This window comes from Amyelois transitella, chromosome 16 (genome assembly GCF_032362555.1).
Source record: "Amyelois transitella isolate CPQ chromosome 16, ilAmyTran1.1, whole genome shotgun sequence".
NCBI lineage: Eukaryota > Metazoa > Arthropoda > Insecta > Lepidoptera > Pyralidae > Amyelois > Amyelois transitella.
This window is the reverse complement of record NC_083519.1, coordinates 8,891,559-8,912,616: the sequence shown is the minus strand read 5'-3', so window position 1 is coordinate 8,912,616 and position 21,058 is coordinate 8,891,559. Positions and strand designations below refer to the sequence as shown.

At 36.3% G+C, this 21,058-nt stretch overlaps 1 protein-coding gene across 3 annotated transcripts; it reads left to right on the top strand.

Annotated features, from left to right (window-relative positions):
• The first annotated feature begins 633 nt into the window (after positions 1 to 633).
• On the top strand, positions 634 to 20,935 carry LOC106129713 (phosphatidylinositol 5-phosphate 4-kinase type-2 alpha). Of its 3 annotated transcripts, none has more exons than XM_060948416.1 (10): positions 634 to 970; positions 2,630 to 2,727; positions 5,956 to 6,066; positions 8,493 to 8,631; positions 9,409 to 9,539; positions 9,963 to 10,131; positions 10,631 to 10,797; positions 12,084 to 12,267; positions 13,063 to 13,177; positions 18,345 to 20,935. In XM_060948416.1, exons 1-10 carry the CDS (start codon positions 842 to 844, stop codon positions 18,362 to 18,364), a joined length of 1,263 nt encoding a protein of 420 aa, XP_060804399.1. In that variant the 5' UTR covers positions 634 to 841; the 3' UTR covers positions 18,365 to 20,935. The 3 variants fall into 3 exon arrangements, with proteins under 3 accessions (XP_060804399.1, XP_060804398.1, XP_060804400.1); XM_060948415.1 differs by having other exon boundaries at positions 12,081 to 12,267; XM_060948417.1 differs by lacking the exon at positions 18,345 to 20,935 and having other exon boundaries at positions 12,081 to 12,267; positions 13,063 to 13,426.
• Positions 20,936 to 21,058: the final 123 nt, after the last annotated feature.

The following is a 21,058-nucleotide window of genomic DNA, read 5'->3' as shown; positions in this document are numbered from 1 at the left end:
ATGGGCAATAAGTAGTAAGTTTTTTTAAGTGCCATGGACTTTTTTAATTGCTCAGGACTGATGACTGTTTACGTTATTCCAGTCTAGCGTAAAATCCAGCGTTTGATTAGATAGGGCGAATATGATATAAAAGAATCCATTGGACCCAGGATAAATCCGTATGACATTATACAGTAAACACGTGTTTGATTTGGCGGCTTTTGTTACACGGAGTGCAAAGAAATGATTGCAAATGAAGAACCAAAGTTTACAGTTCAATAGTTTATATGTATATATTATAATATGTAAAAGAATTTTTTTCTATTCTTTTTAGCTTCATATCAACCTCATCAATATATTCTATAATAACTTTTGTGCGTTTTGAGCCTCCAATGTTTTCTTAAACTCAATTATTCTATAGATTTATCGCCAGCCCTGACTATTCTAAATCAGCGCTACTCGGTCATCTGTATTATCTCTAGACGAGAGATATAGATCACCTATTCGCTTGATTCGCTCTTTTCTCGTCTTGTTGCATTCATCATAACTACACACCTCCACACTCTACGAAGTATAAGTACAATGTCTTAGCCAAATGCTTTGCACTCTACATCAACATCGAGATATTGTCTTTGACATCCACCAACTATATCGTCTATGGATCTGTCTCATCTCTCATCTGTCAAGAAGTCGTTTCTTCTGTTGATGGGTGTCGAATTTCTACAAAAAATTCAATATATTCTTTTGTTTAGTGTGATTTAATTAGAATTCTTCGCATTAAAAATGGTTTAAATTTTTATTCGTGCTTACTAATTTCTAGTGATTCAGTTCTGTGTCTGGCAAAGTTGTAAATAAATCCAAAATGTCCGTTCCTAGCACTGGTCTCAGTAAATTGAAGAAGAAACATATTCGTGTGAAACATCAGAAAGTGAAATTGTTTCGTGCAAATGAACCTCTGTTGTCTGTTTTTATGTGGGGTGTAAATCATACGGTAATAATTTATTTAAACTTTTGTAATTCTAATTGTGGTGACTTAAGTCGGGTGCAATAGGCAATAATAGGATTTGAGATGATTTGAGCCGTTAATTATTGGGCTCTCGCAATCGCATTATGTCATTTGCTTTGTTACTAGTTTGTTATGCTTTACCTGTGTTTACCTCGATAATAATCCGTAGTTACGAGGTGGATTGGTTGGTTGGCACATTATCAATTTATTATTGTTTTTATGTTGGCTCTGACTTCAAAATAGTAGGCTGTTATTTACATTTTAGTCACTCAGCTAGACCGTAAAATTGTTATTATTTATGTAAACCATGCATGCTTTCATGCTAAAATAGCTATAAAATTAAAAAAAAAGTAAATCTAGGGTATAATTAATTATTTATTTATTTATTTAAACTTCATTGCACAAAATACACATGTATAGCACAATTGGTGTAATACTGGAAGCATAATCTACATTATTCATTGATGCTATATGATAAAAATTGGCTATATTTTTAGCTTTATGGTGCACCTTTTATACTAACATGAAAATAAATTTAAGACACAGAACAAGCTAATATTTATAAAAACAATATAAAAGAAATTAATTAAAAAATAAAAAACAAAACAATCAATAATTAAATTACACAATGAGCATGTGCATATAGCTAGAACAGTTCATTTTATATTAAAATGACTTTTTTAAAAAGAGAACCACTTCATATCAATATTCTCCTTTTCAAAAGTCTGTTCAATTTATAAAACCTTAGTGTAACAAACACTTTTCTGATAACTGCATCTGTTCTGATGACAAGAAACCGTGCTGGGAAAACCTGGGCCTGAAAATCTTTAAATGAGCTAGGTCAAAAGATTTTGGAGAGTCATATGCCCAGTAGTGGGTGAATATGTATGCTGAAGAAGAAGACTTTTCATTTAGTAGTTCTATACCTTAACCACTCCATAAGCAGCCTTTACATAAATTGCTAAGTAAGTAATAAAATAAAGACTCATATCAAGTGACAATCATTTACCATGACATTGCAGTAAATAAAAAACAAAGTTGGCAGTTTGAAACTAAGTAGCTACTTGCTTTGTTATTTAATGTTAGCGGATGTTAAAGGTAGCCTATAATTTGTGTGATGAGTTCCACAATACAGGCGTCAAGAGTGTTTTTTTTACTAAATCAAAGACAGAATCTGTAAACATGTATAACATGCATACATATAAAAAAATCTAAGAGGGCTAACTTTAACATATTTAGTTAACATACCTACTAATTTACTTAGTACGTAGGTACCTATTTAGTTAATTCTCCCTAGGTTTAAGACACTACTCCTTCTAGCATAAACTTATATCCAAGGGGAAACCTAGCTACCTGTAGCACAGGTTCGCAAGACCCTATTTCAGGAACTAGCCTCTCCTCAAGGATTGATGTAACATGCCAACTTAGCTGAGTACTTGTAAACTGAGGAAATAAATAATATTTTTATTATTTTTTTAATTTCCTGAATGTTTTATTCTATGAAAACACAGTGAGTCTAAGAAAAAAAAAATGATACAAAAGTGTTTTTATCTCCAAAATTAAGGATTTTGTTAAAAATCCACTAGCTGCTGGTTTGAAAGATAACGAGAAAGAAAATTGTAATAACTTTTTTATACTTTTCAGATAAATGAGCTAAGTCATGTCTCGATACCAGTTATGCTGCTGCCTGATGACTTCAGAGCTTACTCAAAGGTCAAAGTGGACAATCATTTGTTTAACAAGTAAGATTTTATGACAATAACCTTAGATGTAATGATTACTGAATAAATAACCGTCAGTTAAATAAATCTAGATGCGGTAGGTATTCCGTCAATTGGGTGTGCATTTAATTATGAATTTTTTAATATGAGTTCCCATGGATCTGTTTCTCCACCCTGATGGATGTGGAAGGAGTAAAAGAAAGGTCGAAAATAGCCTGAATTGCTTCGAGAGGAGAATGGTACGGTACGGCCATGTCGCTTTTTTTTGCTCTACTTGACGGGGCACTACCGTGCCCCTAGATTTTCAGGGGTAATGAGCAAGTGAAAGATACCTGACTTCTGCTACGGGAATAAAGAGTGATTATATTTATGTATTTGTGGGGTCCCATGATGCCATCCGTAAACAATAAGGCGGCTAACCTACCTATATAGCCCTAACGTAGCTGCTTTTAAGCTTGAGGACAGCAGCATGTATGTTGTAAAAGTCAACTATGGGAAAGGCTAATAAACTTGGGATTCTACTAGAAGGCGATGGGCTAACAACCTGTTACTATTTGAACAGCTGAATGTGGGCTTTCCAAGTCTTTCGGCTCTGTTACCCCGCGAGAACATAGGCTTGACTGTATGTATGAATGTAGACTTACATCTCCTTAGCGCAATTGTTTGCAATATAAATATATATAAATAAATATAAATATATAAATATAAATATATAAATATATACGGGACAAATTACACAGATTGAGTTGGAACACAATGTTGTATGACATCACAAAATGGACAGTATCATCAACCAGCCGAATTTAAATGCTGGCATGGCTTCTTGCAGAATAGGAGTCGGATTAACTTTATCCTTTTCTGACTCAAGTCAAGTGAGCTAATGCTCACCTGAATGGAAACTCCATTGTAGTTATTAACTTTGTATCCATCATACCTTGTATGGATTTTATGGGTAATTACACTAGTGATTCATTAAGAATTGTTCTCTTTCTCAGTAAGTTTAACAATAAAACAGAGTTTAAATTATTGTAATTTAATGGAATCATGAAAATAAGATTGCGTGCATAATGTTTGTAGGTACTCAAACAGAAATCAGCATAATATAAAAATGATTGTTTAGCCTCACGGTCTCTGTATGTTTATAATGATCAAGGATGCTAATCTGAATTAACAGCACAACATGCAAGCCTTTAAGGAATCGTTATTCTTATAAGACAACTAGCTGGTGCCCTCGGCTTCGTCCGTGTGGTCTTCATGAAATAAGACCAATCTGGGATCTCTACTACATCTTCATGTCTTCTTCCTCCTGGTTACATTCTCACCATTCCGGAGAGGATCGCGGGATACGCCCTCGACCATGGATCCTGGATTGATTGACACTAATATATCTTCATGTAAATCCAAACATACTATTCCGTACATTTGAGTTTTATTTTTAAGACAATGGGCTAGCAACCTGCCACAGTACATAAATCACTCCACTGAAAGTAGCCTTCGAGACTGTTGACCTTTGTCTACCCTGTAAGGGATAAAGACGTGATGTATACATATGTGAAATGTTGTAATTATTGAGCCAATGAAATTACTTCGCATAAGTATGACAATGGATCGACGTCAAAGCTATAATAATTACGAATAATCTAGTCTTAACACTTAATTAGTTTACTATTGAGTGCTAGCTAGGTTTATAGGTATATTTTTTTAATTATACATGCAATATTATCTATGTTTTAGTTTAAAATCTGAAATAAAGTTCTCAATTTAAATCTACAGCAAAATCATAATGTCTACTTTAATCCTTAATTAAATAATACTAATTTATGGTAATTTGGCAGGTTTGAGTGGCTACTTTCATTTTTTTTAAATTTGCATGTAGCGAAATGATACCACGAACTAGGTAGGCAGGTATTTTCAATTCATATGTATAAAATATTTAAATAGAAAAAAACAAATTAGATTATTCAAAATTAAAGAGTCGTGATTTCTATTTTTTGGTTGTAACAAATAATACGACAAATCAGGCCTTTTTCCAGAGGGGTAGGCAGAGACATCTTTATACTTACCACCGTACGTACATCGAAACATCTTTCGCTTCATCCAGTCTTGTCTATGATAGTATACAGTTTAGGGTAGGTACTCTTGTGACCTGACCTTTCACCAGGATTCCCGATGTTACCAATGTTCGTTGGTATAGGCCGTTCTCTTCCATAGTTTCCATTCATTCTTTAAATAGAAAAATATATATTTAAGCAACATTTATTTCTGGAATTTCCCATGGGTTAGAACTTCCAGGGTCCGTAGCATGGCACGTGCGTGCGACGCCATTTTTATCGCGCGAAAAACTATCCTATTCTTTTTTTATATTAGACCCGTGTGGTTCCCGGCACCAAAATAAAAAAGAATTGGACCACTCCATCTCGTTCCCATGGCGACTAAACAGGGGCATTTAAGTTTGATGAAAATTGTCCATTCCGTAGCATTAATAGCAATTCTACTTTAGTGTACATTCAATCATTTGGCAGTGGTCAGGCAATTGTTGAGTCATGCCAGCATCAATGGCAATTAAATTATCATATGATAAATTGGTCCTTATCAAGCGATCCTTCTCTGCGTCGTAGTACGGTTGCTATGCGGAATTGAAACTCGTATCTTGAAGAATGAGACATGTTTAGTTTAAGACACCTAAACTTATATGTACTATATTATGGGTCGAAATCAATATTTATGTAACGAATGCGAAACAATGTTATTCTTTCACGTCTAAACCGATGTACCGATTTTGAAGAATTTATGGCTATGGCATTTCTTTTTAAAGTAACCAAGGTAAGGTGTAGCGGCCGTTCAGCCTCCATGGATAAACAGACTTTTTGACTTGACAATTTAGGTGACTAAAACCGACTGACTGACTTATGAAAAAAGGACAATCGACACTAAGACAAGACGACAATAAGACATCTTGAACAGGCAAAATTCTGTTTTTATTCTGACAAGACCAAAAGACCCTCGGCCCGTTCATAAGGGGTTATAATGGGAATTTTAGTTTAACGCAGACGGAGCTGTGGGCAAAACTTGTACAGAATACCTACAGGTTAGATTTTGACCAATGACCACGCGGTCTGGTGGACCCCAAGCTCTTCTCCAGGGAATTCAAAACCGGGGTAGGATGGAGCCTGGAGAACGATGGCGGCTCCACGATGATCGACGATCACCTAATGATTGAACGATAAATCTCATTTCTTTTTTTTTCAGAGAAAATATGCCATCACATTTCAAGATCAAGGAGTATTGTCCATTAGTCTTCAGGAACCTGCGCGAGAGGTTCGGAATTGATGACATCGATTACAAGGAGTCACTTACGAGGTATGCTTTTTTTTTTAAACTCAATTTTTTTTTTAATGCCAGGGCCCTTATGTTAAAGCTGAGTAGCCTACGAGATCAGATCAAATTATGTTGGTCCCTATATTGTCTGTGGAACTCGATTCACATTGTGTACACTGAAAATTATAAAAATCTTGCCAAACTCACACGAGTTAAACTTTTGCCCCTCATTGTATATTAATGTTGAGTCTAGTTCCAAAGGCGAAATGTATTTTTCTTATTTATGATTATATATTTATTTATATTTACTTTTATTCCCACACTATTGGTCTACGGTACCCTCCCGTCCCGGTCCTAGATTTAGAAAGCCGGCTAACTACCTATCCTCAAGGGCTACAAAGAGATTGGGAATGCTACGGAGATCGGCCACAGCGCCATCTGGTGTTGCCAACATGAAAAATGATCATCAAGAGAGCATATTCCACGACGCGAGCGAATTCGTCAAAAGAGGCCTGACTATAAAGCGGTTGAGGTCAGCGGAGTTTTTCTACGCGCTGTACGATTTTTTTTTTTAATTTTCGAATAACAGTATGTAGTGTTGTGCCTTTCGTACTGACACGGCAATCATCATCGAACACCGCTGTTAATGGCCGCCATTCCCTCGTTTGCTTTAGTCACTCTATAGGACGTGATTTGAAATGTGCAAGATATGGTTTTTTGTGTGTGTGTGGATTTTGTCTATGTTGAGTTTTGAAATGTACCCTATGAATCTTATAAATCCGGATACCGATAGGTGTGTGTTATGTTAATGCGATGTCATAGGTACCAATTGTGAACTGATAAGTTTATGTTGGCTGTTATGGATTTTATCCCTTCCAATTATAGAGTTGACAATAACAGGTTAAGAATGGAAAAATTACTAGTATTTTTAACCATTTCCCATCCGTTTTTTACTGTCGGAGTTCCACCCCTCTCTAAATTCCAATGCTCGTTTTTATCAGTGTAAAATGATGTGACAATTTGTATTTATCCGAATCAAATGACACTAACACGACTGCACTTCGAGCAGCCACTCATGACATTTGCACCTTTATCACTGAACACAATCTATGGTAAGTAGTATCAAGTATAGGTATAAGTAAATATTAAACACATTTTGTGTACCTAGTCTTAAAAAATCACTCTTCAGAAGGTTTTGGAACTGATTATGGTGCTTAAGATATCTTTAATACCAATTCAATTCAAATTGGGTAGACTAAAAATTGTCTGTATCGACATTATCTATGATCTTTGATATAAGACCCTTGTATTTCACATCAGTCTGAGTCTGATCATTCAGCCCTCCTAGCAAGACACGCGCGACGTCATTTTTATCGCGCGATAAGCTATCCTGTTACGTACACGTCATAAGTAAAAGCGAAACACCGACTGCTTTTTGCGCGGTTAAAATGGCGTCGCGCGTGTCATGCTACGGGGTCAGGTCACGACATAGAGCAAGAAGAATCAATAATTTTTTTTAGGCGATGGGCTAGCAATCTGTCACTTTTTGAATCTCAATTCTATCATTAAGTCATATAGCTGAGCGTGGCTTATTAGTCTTTTCAAGACTGTTGGCTCTGTATCCCTTAGGCCATTAATGGTATTTCGTAATAATATCCACTAGTTATGGAAAAGTGACATCCCAAGCCTTACTAATATTATAAATGCTAAGAAAGTTTCTTTGTTGTCACTTTACGCGTTATCAACTAAACCAATCTTCTTAAAATTTTGCGTTTATAACTTTGAGTTTGGAAAAGGTCAAATGGTACTTTTCATTCAGATTAAAACTAAAATTCCTGTAGGAATTTTGGAAAACTTGTATTTCGAAAATACGCGGTATAAATGCACGAGGCGTAGCAGCGGTTAAAAACTAGTGTAAAATAAAATGTATGATGTAATTCACTATAAGGACTTAGTAAGTAAAATATTTATTTTACCTGCAAATATGTTACAGTTTTATTTACATGCACCTATCAAGGAAATATTTTATCTAGAATGCTATCTGCACGGTCGATTCTATGTAAAGTGAATAAGTTCCGTGAGTCATACATAATAAACAAAGATTTTATTTTAATAACAGCAGGTGCCTGATAATAAATTTAATATCAGACATTGACCTACCAATAACTAAGAAAAGAGCCTTGTAGTTTCTAGCAGAGTATGATGGTACCACCAGGGAGAAAAGAACTTTTTCTGATTGGCCTGGATCTTGGTTGTTTATCTATACATATATGTATTTATTATAAAATATAGTATGAATCGTTGAGTTAGTACATCGTAACACAAGTCTCGAACTTACTTTGAGGCTAGCTCAATCTGTGTAATTTGTCCCTTATATATTTATTTTATTATATATTTTTTTATTACATGGTATGTGTGTTCGTAGATCATTTTTAAATAAAATAAATATTCATCTGTCTTTGTCGTAGATCTCAACCGACGCCAGACGAATCATCCGGCAAATCCGGCGCCAAATTCTACCAGAGCTACGACCGGCTGTTCATCCTCAAGACCCTGACTTCCGAGGAGGTGGAGAGGATGCATTCATTCCTCAAACATTACCATCCGGTAAGGTTATTTATCACTTTATCACTTAATACGAGTATTATAAAGTCAAGTCAGTCAAGAAATAATGGAAAATGTGAACAAAAAAACGGGGAAAATTATCCATCCTTGAGGGCTTCAATGATGCCCAAAATAACTTTTCCACGCTGACGAAGTCGCGGGCACAGCTAGTTTTAAATATTGTTTTAGTAACTACATAAAGTATACAATGAGGATACCACGTTTCGTATTTACAAGTTGGGATTACTTCAGTCAGATTAAGAATGCACCAGGTGCACATAATATAACACCTACTTACATCACGATATAATTCGCAATCTACATAATCAATAAACAGTTTCATTGATAACTAATCCATTTCGATATAAACTGGCAGTGTTGACACGTGCTATCTTATCTTGTTTTAACATTGATGTACAGCTGAGATGTTATATGTTATATGTGTGTCCAGTAAATAGTTATCAAGATATCATTGTGTGAAGTGAATGAATGGAAATTATTGACATTCCCGCGGGAATTAATGGAAATCCTCACTCTCTCTCGCTGCACACCTACATACATAACATAACATAACATTAAATCACGTCTTTTTCCCGGAGGGGTAGGCAGAGACTACATTTATCCACTTGCATACTTCCTTCGCTTCGTCCACATTCATGCAAGCTCGGCGGTTTCGGGTACTCTCGACCTGACCCTTTGACAGGACGTCCTTGATTTGATCAAGATACGTTCGTCTAGGCCTTCCCACCCCATAAATCTAATAATTTTATCTTGTTACAGTACATAGTGGAGCGGCATGGAAAGACACTACTGCCTCAATATCTCGGCATGTACCGGTTGACCGTGGACGGTATTGAACACTACCTTGTGGCGACCAGGAATGTGTTCTCAGACCACCTCAACATACACAGGTTGGTTGTATACAGCATGTAAAAGAGCATGTAACAGTATGTCGGCATGTTGTGATCAGAAACATGTTTAAGTCCGCCATGAAACTTAACTAGTTACTTTAGAATTGTACCACTCCATATTTTCCCATGGATTTCGTAAAAGGTGACTAAGGGTATTTATTAACTTGGGATTCTATTTCGGGCGATGGGCTAGCAAGCTGTCATTAATAGAATCACGATTCCATCATTGAGCCGTATAGCCGAACGCAGTCTTACAGTTTAGCTCTGTCTACCCCTCAAGAGTTTTAGACGTGATTATGTGTATGTATGTAAATTATCTGGCCTTCCCTAACACAATTCTCGAACTTGTTTTTGAATCGGCCTACCTATGTTATTTCGCCGTAAATATATATTTTTTTTTTACTAAAACCGTTATTTTTCCAGGAAGTACGACTTGAAAGGATCGACGGTGGACCGCGAGGCGTCGGAGAAGGAATTGGAGAAGGAACTGCCTACCCTCAAAGACAACGACTTCATCAAACAGGGCGTCCGCATAGATATCGGCGAGGCGGCCAAGGAGAAACTATTGGAGACTCTCACGGCTGATGTGGACGTGAGTTGTGTAGAATTTGTTCTAGAATATTCTTGAAAATTCTCTCCTTGAGGCGTGACAAAGGTAGGTTATATTACCCTGTATGAAATTAATGTATATATTTGCGAAACTCTGCCAACTAGTCGTGAATAATGATACAGATATTGCTATTCCGCTCTCACTCATATCTGACGCACGTGTGAGAGTGGGATAGCAATATACTAAACGCGTATCGAAGGTTTTAGACTTTTTTCGGCTAACTTTAATCTACAATCATCAGGAATTGGAAGTGATTTGAAGCGATTGAAGTGAAAATGAAGGAAAGTGTGGAAAGAAGGAGTGAAGCGAGGATAGGACAATAGCACTTTAGTGTCTTGAGAGTCTTTCAAAAAAAATCTCTATTAATGTGTTTTTTTCGAAACGCCAAAAAAAATACGGTATGTTCTCGTTTGCATTTACATGATAATAATGCCACATGAACATTTAAAAGTATGAATTAATCCACTTCAATTGTCCACAGTTCCTAACAAAACTCCACCTGATGGATTATTCGCTATTGCTTGGCGTTCACGAGTGCGGCCGCGGCGAATTGGAGGCGGAGGCGGCCCGGCAGCGCGACGCCGAGCGCGACACCGACAACGACACCGACAGCGACACCGACACCGACAACCGGCACCAGCCCGACAGGTAACACCGACACGCAGGCTGTATACATACATAGATATGTAAAAATTTTTTTTGTTTTTTTTTTTTTTTTTTTAAACGTGTTGTTCCCGGCACCATTACAAAAAATAATAGGACCACTCCATCTCTTTCCCACGGATGTTGTTAAAGGCGATTAAGGGATAGGCTTATAAACTTGGGATTTCTCTTTTAGGCGATGGGCTAGCAACCTGTCACTATTTAAACCTCAATTCTATCATTAAGCCAAATAGCTGAACGTGGCCATTCAGTCTTTTCAAGACTGTTGTCTCTGTCTATGCAGAGATCGTGGCAAGTGGAAAGAGCTAGTCTCTGCCTACCCCTCCGGGAAAGAGGCGTGATTTTATGTATGTACGTCTCTGTCTACCCCGCAAACGATATATACGTGACCATAGTAATTGGAAAAAACTAACATACTGTGCCGACCCCACGTAGAAAGTGGGGAAAGGTAACGACGAAGAAGAAGATGTAAGTATGTTTGTATGTATATTACCCCCACCAGATACCCTAAGCAACCTGTCACTATTTGAATCTCAATTCTATCATTAAGCCAAATAGCTGAACGTGGCCATTCAGTGTTTTCAAGTGTGTTGTTTCTGATCTACCCCGCAAACGATATATACGTGACCATATGTATGTATGTTTATTCAACTCTACAAACCCTCCCTATACTCTGAATACATATTTATGTACGTTTACACAACGATTCTATATTAATAAAATATAGTATCGTTGAGTCAGTATCACGTAACACAAGTTCCGAACTTACTTCGAGGCTAACTCAATCAGTGTAATTGGTACCGTATCACTACATAGTATAAAACAAAGTCGCTATTTTAGTCTGTTTGTCTGTATGCTTAAATCTTTAAAATTACGCAACGGATTTTGATGCGGTTTTTTGTAACAGCTAGAGTGATTCAAGAGGAAGGTTTTTATGTATTATAACATCTATTAAATAATGGAGAAATAGTGTTATTTTCAGGGTTTCTAAATTTGTTGATTTTGATGTTGACGTGCGAAGGCGGGGCGGGTCGCTAGTATATTTATACTAGAGGCCGCCCGCGACTTCGTCCGCATGGAAACCCTATCAATCCCGCGGGAACTCTGGGATAAAAAGTAGCCTATGTGTTATTCTGGGTCTTCAGCTACCTACATACCAAATTTCATGGTAATCGGTTCAGTAGTTTTTGCGTGAAAGAGTAACAAACATCCATACAAACTTTCGCCTTTATAATAGTAAGTAGGATGTATGTATGTATGTGCCCCAGCAGATGGGGCTACAACACGCCGCCGGACAGCCCGCGCGCGCCGGCGCGCCGCTCGCCGCCGCGCTACGCGGGCATCGTGCCCGAGCTCGACATCTACGCCGTGCCCAGCCAGGACGGCGCCGCGCGCAGGGAGATATACTTCGTCGCCTTGATTGATGTGTTGACGCATTACGGCGTTAAGAAACAGGTGGGGTTGTGTTTTTTTTTTTAATTTGTCACGTATTTGTTTGGTATTTATATATTTTTTTATAATAAATGGTAAATGAGGAGGTAGGTTGACCTTGCTTGCAGAATTTGTCGGAATTTTCGGAAATGTTTTCTTTTTTATCAATGGGTGTATTTGTTAATGTAATTAACAGAAACAGGTGGGGTTATGTTAATTTTTTTTTTTATTTGTTCCGTATTTGTTTGTATTTATTTATATTTTAAAAAAATTGGTAAATTAGGAGTAGGTTGCCTTTGCTTGCAGAATTTGTCGAAATTTTTGAAAATGTTTTCTTTTTTATCGGGTGTATTTGTTAATGTAATTAACAGAAACAGGTGGGGTTATGTTAATTTTTTTTTAATTTGTCCCGTTAATATTTGTATTTATTTATATTTAAAAAAAAATTGGTAAATTAGGAGTAGGTTTCCCTTGCTCGCAGAATTTGTCGGAATTTTTGAAAATGTTTTCTTTTTTATCGGGTGTATTTGTTAATGTAATTATGTAGCTGTAAGAATTATTATTTTACCGAAATGTATTCAGTGATTTACCTCGACAGTGAAGTTCTAGGCAAAAATCCGTTTGATATGTTTCTGTTAGAATAAAATTTGCAAATCTTCTCGTAAGTGTTTAGCAGAATGCAATCTTTGTCTGGGGGCATTGAAGTCTACATCTTTTGAATACAGATATCGTATTTTATCAACTCCATGATACATAGAGTTTTAAGCAACATAAAAGTGAAAAGAATCTATTCATATTTACTTCGACTTTTTTTTTCAGGCGGCTAAAGCGGCGAAGACAGTTAAATACGGGAGCAACGTCGACGGCATATCGACATGCGATCCCGAGCAATACGGGAAGAGGTTCATAGAGTTTGTGGCCAAAGCCATTGAAGGTAACTAGGCGTCGAAATGTTGACGTTTCTCTTAGCGCTTACGAGAGCTGGCCGCTAGGGAAATTCGAATTTGGAACGATTGTGTGGTGCCGCAGCAAATACAAGTGTACTGGCTGAAAAAAGTTATGCTTATGGTTTATGTACTGATAGCGGCCAGTGACATTTTCTTATGATATTCTACTATTGAAATTTACAAGTTAAACGGCCAGCAACATTTTGTTTTTGCACCGCACTGTAAGTACACGGGGTTCTTAACACTCTCATCGCCACCAAACAAACAATTTTTCCACTTTACCTGGCCACGTGGGCTGCTCGCGCCCCACGTCCTGTCTTATACTCCAAGCCATGGTCTATCTTAAGCATCTTTTGAGGCACGCCACGTGGTACGCCGGCGGGACACGGTATAAACTTTACCAACAGGCCGTGTGGTCCGCTGCGACCCTACGATTTCATATATTTTTTTTGCCTTTGGCTTGCGTGATAAGGATCTCCAAAGTGTTTTTTTCAAGAAAATCGATTAATTACTTATGAGTAAAAAAAAAACCGCGAAATTTGAGCTTTATTTACGAAAACTAAAAGACTTGAAATGAAACAAGATTAAGTGCAAATCAAAAAACATATTTATATATTTTAGCACATATCAATGGAAATTTGTAATGAAATTGTTATGAAATTATGAAAAAAGTTACTTATTCTAAAAATTACATTCTTTTCGTAATTTGCGTATGAATTTCTCCATAGCATTCAGCGCAAACGCTTGGCTGGGACGGACACTTAAGACAGACAGTGTTTACTTTTTTTGTTTTATTCCTAGCTTCTAGTGCTGAGAAACCAGCGGATCTATGCTTTTCATAGCAATGAATGCACCGACGACGAACTAATCTGCTTCTGTGGTCTGTGAGCAGTGACTTGCTGAACTTATGTTCTGGCTGCCGAAGTGAGCTCTCTGCTGGATTAGAGTCCTTTATTCCCAGCATCTGTAGACAGAGGTTCTCCCTAAATTTTGTAATGGTATAAGTCTTGCTGTGCAGATTCTTGTGTTTTTTATAGGTGATGTAAGCATTTGTGACAGCAGTAGAAAACAGTAGATCAACAGCAAGTTTCTGAAACCAACGAATATTTCTTCTAGCTGGACTAGAGTAACTCGCCAATTGATCAGATAAATCGATGGAACACTTGTGTTTATTATAGTCAGCAATTGTGGAAGGTTTCAACACTGTCTTGTTGGGATTCCTCTTGCTTTTGCAACTAACAAAGCCAATGGAGTGCTTCGTCGACAAAGCAAAAACTTCACGTTTGTCTTTCCATTTGATAACGAGAATTCCGTCACTATTTTCCATTGCAATCATTTCACCCTTCTTCAACTTTTCCTGAATAACTTTCTTCGGCAACCCTTTCCTATTCTTGCGAAGAGTGCCAATCAGATGAGTATTGTTATCCAAAAGCTTTTTTGCTAGATCAACGCTGGTGTAAAAGTTATCTGTGACCACACTTCTGCCAACTCCCAAATAAGGTTGGCATAGCTTCATCACTACGTCTGTGGCTACACTGTCCTGTCTATTTGCCGTTTTTCCTTCGTACACAATGATGTCGAGCGCATAACCATCATCGTCACACAGCTTAAAAAGTTTTATTCCGTATTTGTGGCGTTTGCCAGGAATGTATTGCATAAATGATATACGTCCTCTAAAAGCTACCATGCTTTCGTCTATGGTAACATATTCACCCGGTGTTTTCACATTATGAAAATTTTTTGTAAGCAGCTCCAGAAACCGCCTTATCCTTATGAGGCGATCAGCATGACTAGGTCCAAGGAAAATGGTGTCTTCGAAGTGCCAACACCTGAGCAACAACTCGAATCTATTTCTGCTCATCACCTGGCGACATACTTTGCTTTCGTAAAGAATGTTTTTACTCCAATAGTCACTAATTCTAGGTAATTTCTTTAGTCCCATGTAAATCAGAAGGCCGAGGAATTTCAGCATTTCTTCTGGAGTACAGTCTGTCCATTTTGATAGCCTCATATTGCGTGTGACACGATTAAGTGTTAAAGTTTTATTAGCATAACAATTAGTCATATTCACCATGAGGTCCATCACGTCTTCAGTAAGAAACAGTCGGTATATACTCAATTCTGAATCACAATCGTTCGGAACATTGATACCTGGTTGAATGTCCAGTGGGAACTGCTTCTGTCGAGATCCATCAGATTGATACCAATTTGACGTCGGCGTCGGAGCCCTCGGCTGAATTGGACGCCCATCTTCTTCACTATGTGACGAACTTTCATCGCTAGATGATGCAGATTGCGAAGAATACGATGGTTGATAGTCTGGATCACTTTCCGAGTCCGACATTTTGAAAACGCGGCGCGCGGGGTAAAAAAGCGCGCGAAATTCTCTTCCTGCAGGCTACGTGGGCGGCGCGCGGCCAACTGACCTAATTACACTGATGGCGTGCATAATAAGTAATAAAAATAATAGTTCTTAGACAATTCGGCTGTGATTTGGCGAGAAAGTTGTGGGGCGCCGGCCGCCCACATGGCTTGCCCGAACAAAATCAAAATACTACAATGGCCGGCTGCACTCGAAGTTTTGTGGGTGGCCGGCGTACCACGTGGCGATGAGAGTGATTAAAAATCGCGTTTAGAAGTATTTTTTCTTTGTAAGTTAATAAAAAGGCAAAATCACTGGAAGTTAAGGCATAGTTATATTCTGTTGTTATTTTTTAAAAATAAATCGTCTTCATCTTTTTTTTCATTGTTTTATGACAGCTCCTGCGAGAGCCGTGTTTTTGGGGGGAACTATTTCGTATTCGTAGTGTATTTGTTCTGTATCGATTCACAATTTGTAATTTGGAAATAAAAGGTAAATTGCTAGATAATGTAGACATTTTGAGTGTAGAGTTGAAATTTACCCATAGAGAGTGAGGAATATGATATCACCGAAAGTCCGGTGGAAGCCATAATATAGAAAAGAAAGAAAGAAAAAGAGGAATATGATTTTTGTAGAAGAGGTCTAAAATACATAATCCGAATTGGCTCCAGTTGCAACTGGAATCTGTTTGCAATTTATTTTTAAGAAATACCATTGCTGGTCTTTGACCTCAAAATTGAATTTCCATTTTTTCAACCTACCTGATTTTAGATCCAAAACTTGTACAAAAGCAAATTTCTTAAATTTTATGCGTGTTAATTAATATTCAATCATTGCATCTTTCTCATAACTGTTTCTTACGTTAAACTTTAACCAAACAAATTATTTGGTATTAAGTAACCTTTTTAAGTATCTTACCTTATTACATTTTGGATCATTTTATAAAAAAATGCTCCTAAATTTATTATAGTTACACTAAAAGTAAACAAATAATACAAAAACATATTCGTATATCATATTTTTTTACATACATATTTAATTTTTTGTCTCAAAACAGCCAATAATTTTCCTCTTCTACAAAATGAGTATAAAAATTGAGAGTTTGCAAAAAATACCATAAATTGTAACATTTTAGTTTTTGCTAGACTCATTAGTAATATTATGTTTAGACCTTGCCGGGTGACAGACAGACAAACGGAATTTACAGGGTGTAGTAGATTTAACCGTATGTTCGTTAGGTTTGTTTTAACCCTCGTAAGCGGCTAAGAGAAACGAGTAATGTTGTTGTTATTGTAAAAAAAGTGATATGTCGTAGATATTTTGGACTATTTAGATGTGTGGGATTTTATAATTGGCCTGGGATTTGAATGTTGGTCCAGAATTTGTCTTTTTACGCCTAAAAGTAAGTATTATCCTTAAGTCTTGTTCTCTAACTTAGTTCTTGGAGGAATATATGTATGTGTGATTTGTACTTTAAAAAATCCACACTTCCATACTAAACAAATCTATTCATCCCAATTTTTAAGTACTAAAAATGGGAATGTGTGTTTGTTTGTTTCCCTTTCACCTTTTAATAAATTCTTGATAATTTTCCACACGTGAAATACAAAATATCTATGGCAATATGAAACGCCATGATTATGGTAGGATTAAGTCGATTTTAACGCAATATACGGCGTTGCGTAATAATTTTACCCAAGTTTGCGAGGTCGGAGACGGTGCGATGCTAGTTATTAAAAATTCCACTGTACAGTACTACCATCATTTTTATAAGTCGCATTCGACGGTGCAGAATAGCGAATCGAATGAAAACTCAATAAAATAAAGACCATATTACAAGTGCATTAAACTTAAATCCAAAAACGAAATGACTTCTGCCATCTCGCTCATAATAGCGGACAGTTCAGTTCGCGTGTTCAAATGGCGCGCTCTGATTGGTTGAAATATTTTCGCGCCATACAAAAGTTATGCGTCTGCGCATGCAGGTACGTCGGTGAAACTTATAAAAGTAGTGATACTGTAATTTTTTGTCGCTTCGCTCGCGAATCCCACACTGACGAATGTTTTAAGCCTGATTTTGCGCCAACTGCACCGAATCGAAGGTTATTTTACAACGACATTTTGTAAATATAGACTACGAAACAGTATTTAGAAAATTGCCATGTAAATTGAATGGTTTGTACAAACGATAGTCTCGAAATTTTCGTATATATTTTTTTTCTTTTTGTGTAGATTTTGTAAAATTCAAGTGAATGACGCAAACGTATACACTTTGTTTTCTATACAATCGAATCGATCGAAGGAATCGATACAAATGACACACTGAGTTTTTGATTTCAATTATACTTTATCTCCTTGTGCAGGCATATGTGTACGTTTGCTTAGATTCTTATGAAGGCGTGTCAATTATTTTAATGTAGCGGGCAGTTGGCGACAGGTTACACACAGCGTGCCGTCACAGACATACATGCTGATAGATACGTGGTCTAGAATATCTTTTCAAGAATACCTTGACAAACAGCGAAGTTCTTTTCGTCTTGAGCGCGATCTATTCGAATGTTTGTCTGTGCGTAACGTCGACGCAATCGAGTCACATTATAATGAACTGATATAAATAAAATCTCTTAAGAGCACACACTTTGCAATAATTTTCATAACTCGTTATTAGCTTTTATAATGTTCCGCAATTGTAGCGTGGAACAAAAAAAAAATTAAGAAATGTTGAATATCATTAAATAAGAATGTTCATGTGTTAAATTGGACGAATATTTATGTTAATCTCGTGGGGATAGGTGGCGCGGAAGCTGTATAATGGCTGTTGCGGCTTGTTTCACGGTTTGCACGCATAACGTCCGATACGCGAAACGTCAGATGCGCAAAATGTTCGACAAAGAAAAAAAAATCTACTTACACAGAAAAATCTTGACTGTAATTTCCATATTTTTTTTTCTATTAATTAAGTTTATAACCTTTTCTGACATATTGCATATTAAGCTTTATGCATGCAAATCCTTGTTTCACAGGCCTTTCGTATCAGATACTTAGTTCTGATAGTACAATATTTGAACGCGCTGTGAAACAGGCTTTGAGCTGTGTCCACACCAAATGCAGATATGTTTTTTGATCCATTACTAAATAATATGAAATTGGTACAAAAAATATCTAATGGTCCATTTCAATCAGGAATGGTGACTTTGGTGTGGATATAGCTTTAGACTGACGCTGTGTTGATATATAACATGCTAATATAATGTTTATAATGTCAGTAAGTCCGCTTGGTTGTAAAAAATACTTGTAGGTAATTCTATAAGTATTAATTTTTAAACGATCACCAAATAATTATAGATCAGTTTTCACCTATAGCGATACTAAATCATTTATATGGCGTTCTTTTTTAAATATGAATGTCTTAAGAAGTTAAAAGAGAAGTTTGTTTGGTTTAAGTATTTATTAAATTACCGCAGATTTCACTATTTGTGACATTTTGCGAATTGGTCCATTTGCGACTACATGTTAAAGTATTTTACAACCAAGCGGGCAATCGGTTGAGTACAGGGCGATGTTCGGCCCATATAAATGATAAATTTTGCCAATATATCCTATATCTAGTTCGCTTAGTTTCTGTCTAGCGTAGAAAATAGTACCTAACGGTGTAAGATTTTGTTATTTATTGTTCTACTTCGAATTAAGGGGTTTGTTACTAGATGGCGTTCGTGTTTTATTCATTTTCATATAATTTTGTATGTAGGCAATGTCATCGGCAAAGATAAATTTATCGACATACAACTGGATTGAAATACATCCATATTGGGTCGCATTAAGTCTAACCTTTATTTCGCATAACGTTTGTCGGCATAATCATCGTTTCGCATAAGGACGTCAATGTATGAGAAACTGTGACTGTCAAAAAAAAGTTATGCAAAATGATGTCTCAAAATTTTATGAGGCCCAATATGGGCCCGATTTTAATAAGCCTTAGTTATGTATTTTTGATTGGAAAACATCGGTTAAAATATGATTTCTAGAACACTAACGCCATCTAGTGCGTTATGGCAGGGACGAGCCCCGCTAAGACTTGGATTGTTATGGGAGTCTTGTGATTTATTATGTGAAATTAATGTATATTTATTATATCAACGCTGGATTTCATCACTTTATTGAAAACATACACAGTCATACACCAGATTTTGGAAAGTTTGTGAAACACAAAAAATTTTTAACATCGATATTAAGTGATGAAATCACTATTATAATTTATTATAAAGAAATATTCTTATAGTCCGATCTGCGTGTTATTTTTTTTAATAGCATACATTTTTAATGGTTTTCCCAAAACAAAATCCCTAAAATCAGTATTTCGGGTCTCCCCCCCTCAATCCCATCATGTTGAACGTTTGTGGAAAGAATAGATTTTGTGATAGATATTGTTTATACTTTTTAGATGTTAATTTTACTTTTAGAACTATTGTGAAAGACTATCGGTCCGATTTAATCGATTTTACTTTGGTATATAATGAAATGTGTTTCTTGTCCGACTTACAATTGAAATGTTTCAAATGTATTGTCATTTGCATACAGCTAACATTACTCTGGATTGCTAGGGTTAAGGCTACTGTTTTATTAGACTACTTGCAAGATTTAACTGTCAATACATGCATACAAAACTTGCGTTACTAATGGCGGAGTGACGATAACGCATGGATGAAGTTTCACTAACGTCGACAAGGTGAGACTTAGTTCCTTCTCTTTCTATATTCTCTACGTTAACCGCAGTGTAAGAGAGAGGGCAGATGTGATAAAATGTCTTTCTATCTCTTAAGGGACAGTATTGAATAATGTTTAAGACAAAATTTTACATCAAATGAAGTAATAAAGTTTGAGTGATGAGGCCACGTTGTAGAATGCGGAAAGAATGTTGTATAAGAAAGTACCTAACCTACTATGTAATTATTTACCGAAATTCATTATGCTAAATCTGGATTTCGCATAGCATACGAATTTCCAAGAAATAGTGTTGGTAAAACCAAAAATCTTGCGTAGTCTACTAAAACCTTCTTTTCCCACATCTTATATTCCTGAACAATGTGTTAGTCATGGAAATGATTATATGTCATATGTGTTGCCATTGTTTAGGTCGATAATTATTTTGTAGTTGTTAAAATAGGTTTTATTAATTTGTTAACGGTGACGGTTGAAGCCACGTGCCCCCCTGGGCATATATTTATTGTAATATGATAGCTTCGATTCTATATAAGACGTTCGGAATGTAAGCAACACGATTGAAATGTTAATTCTCTAGTCTCCTAATCTTGTAAAGACAAAAATGTGTATTAAAATTGAAACTTAATTTTTTAATATTCGGTTTATAAAGTTTCTGCATTAATTCTTGTGTTTTTTTTGTTAACCTTATAAACTTATTAAGTTTATTTCCACAATCTGACTGGGACACTGTTGTGGAATTACACAAATAGAAAATTAGATGCTTCATAAAAAAAAAGTTATGTAG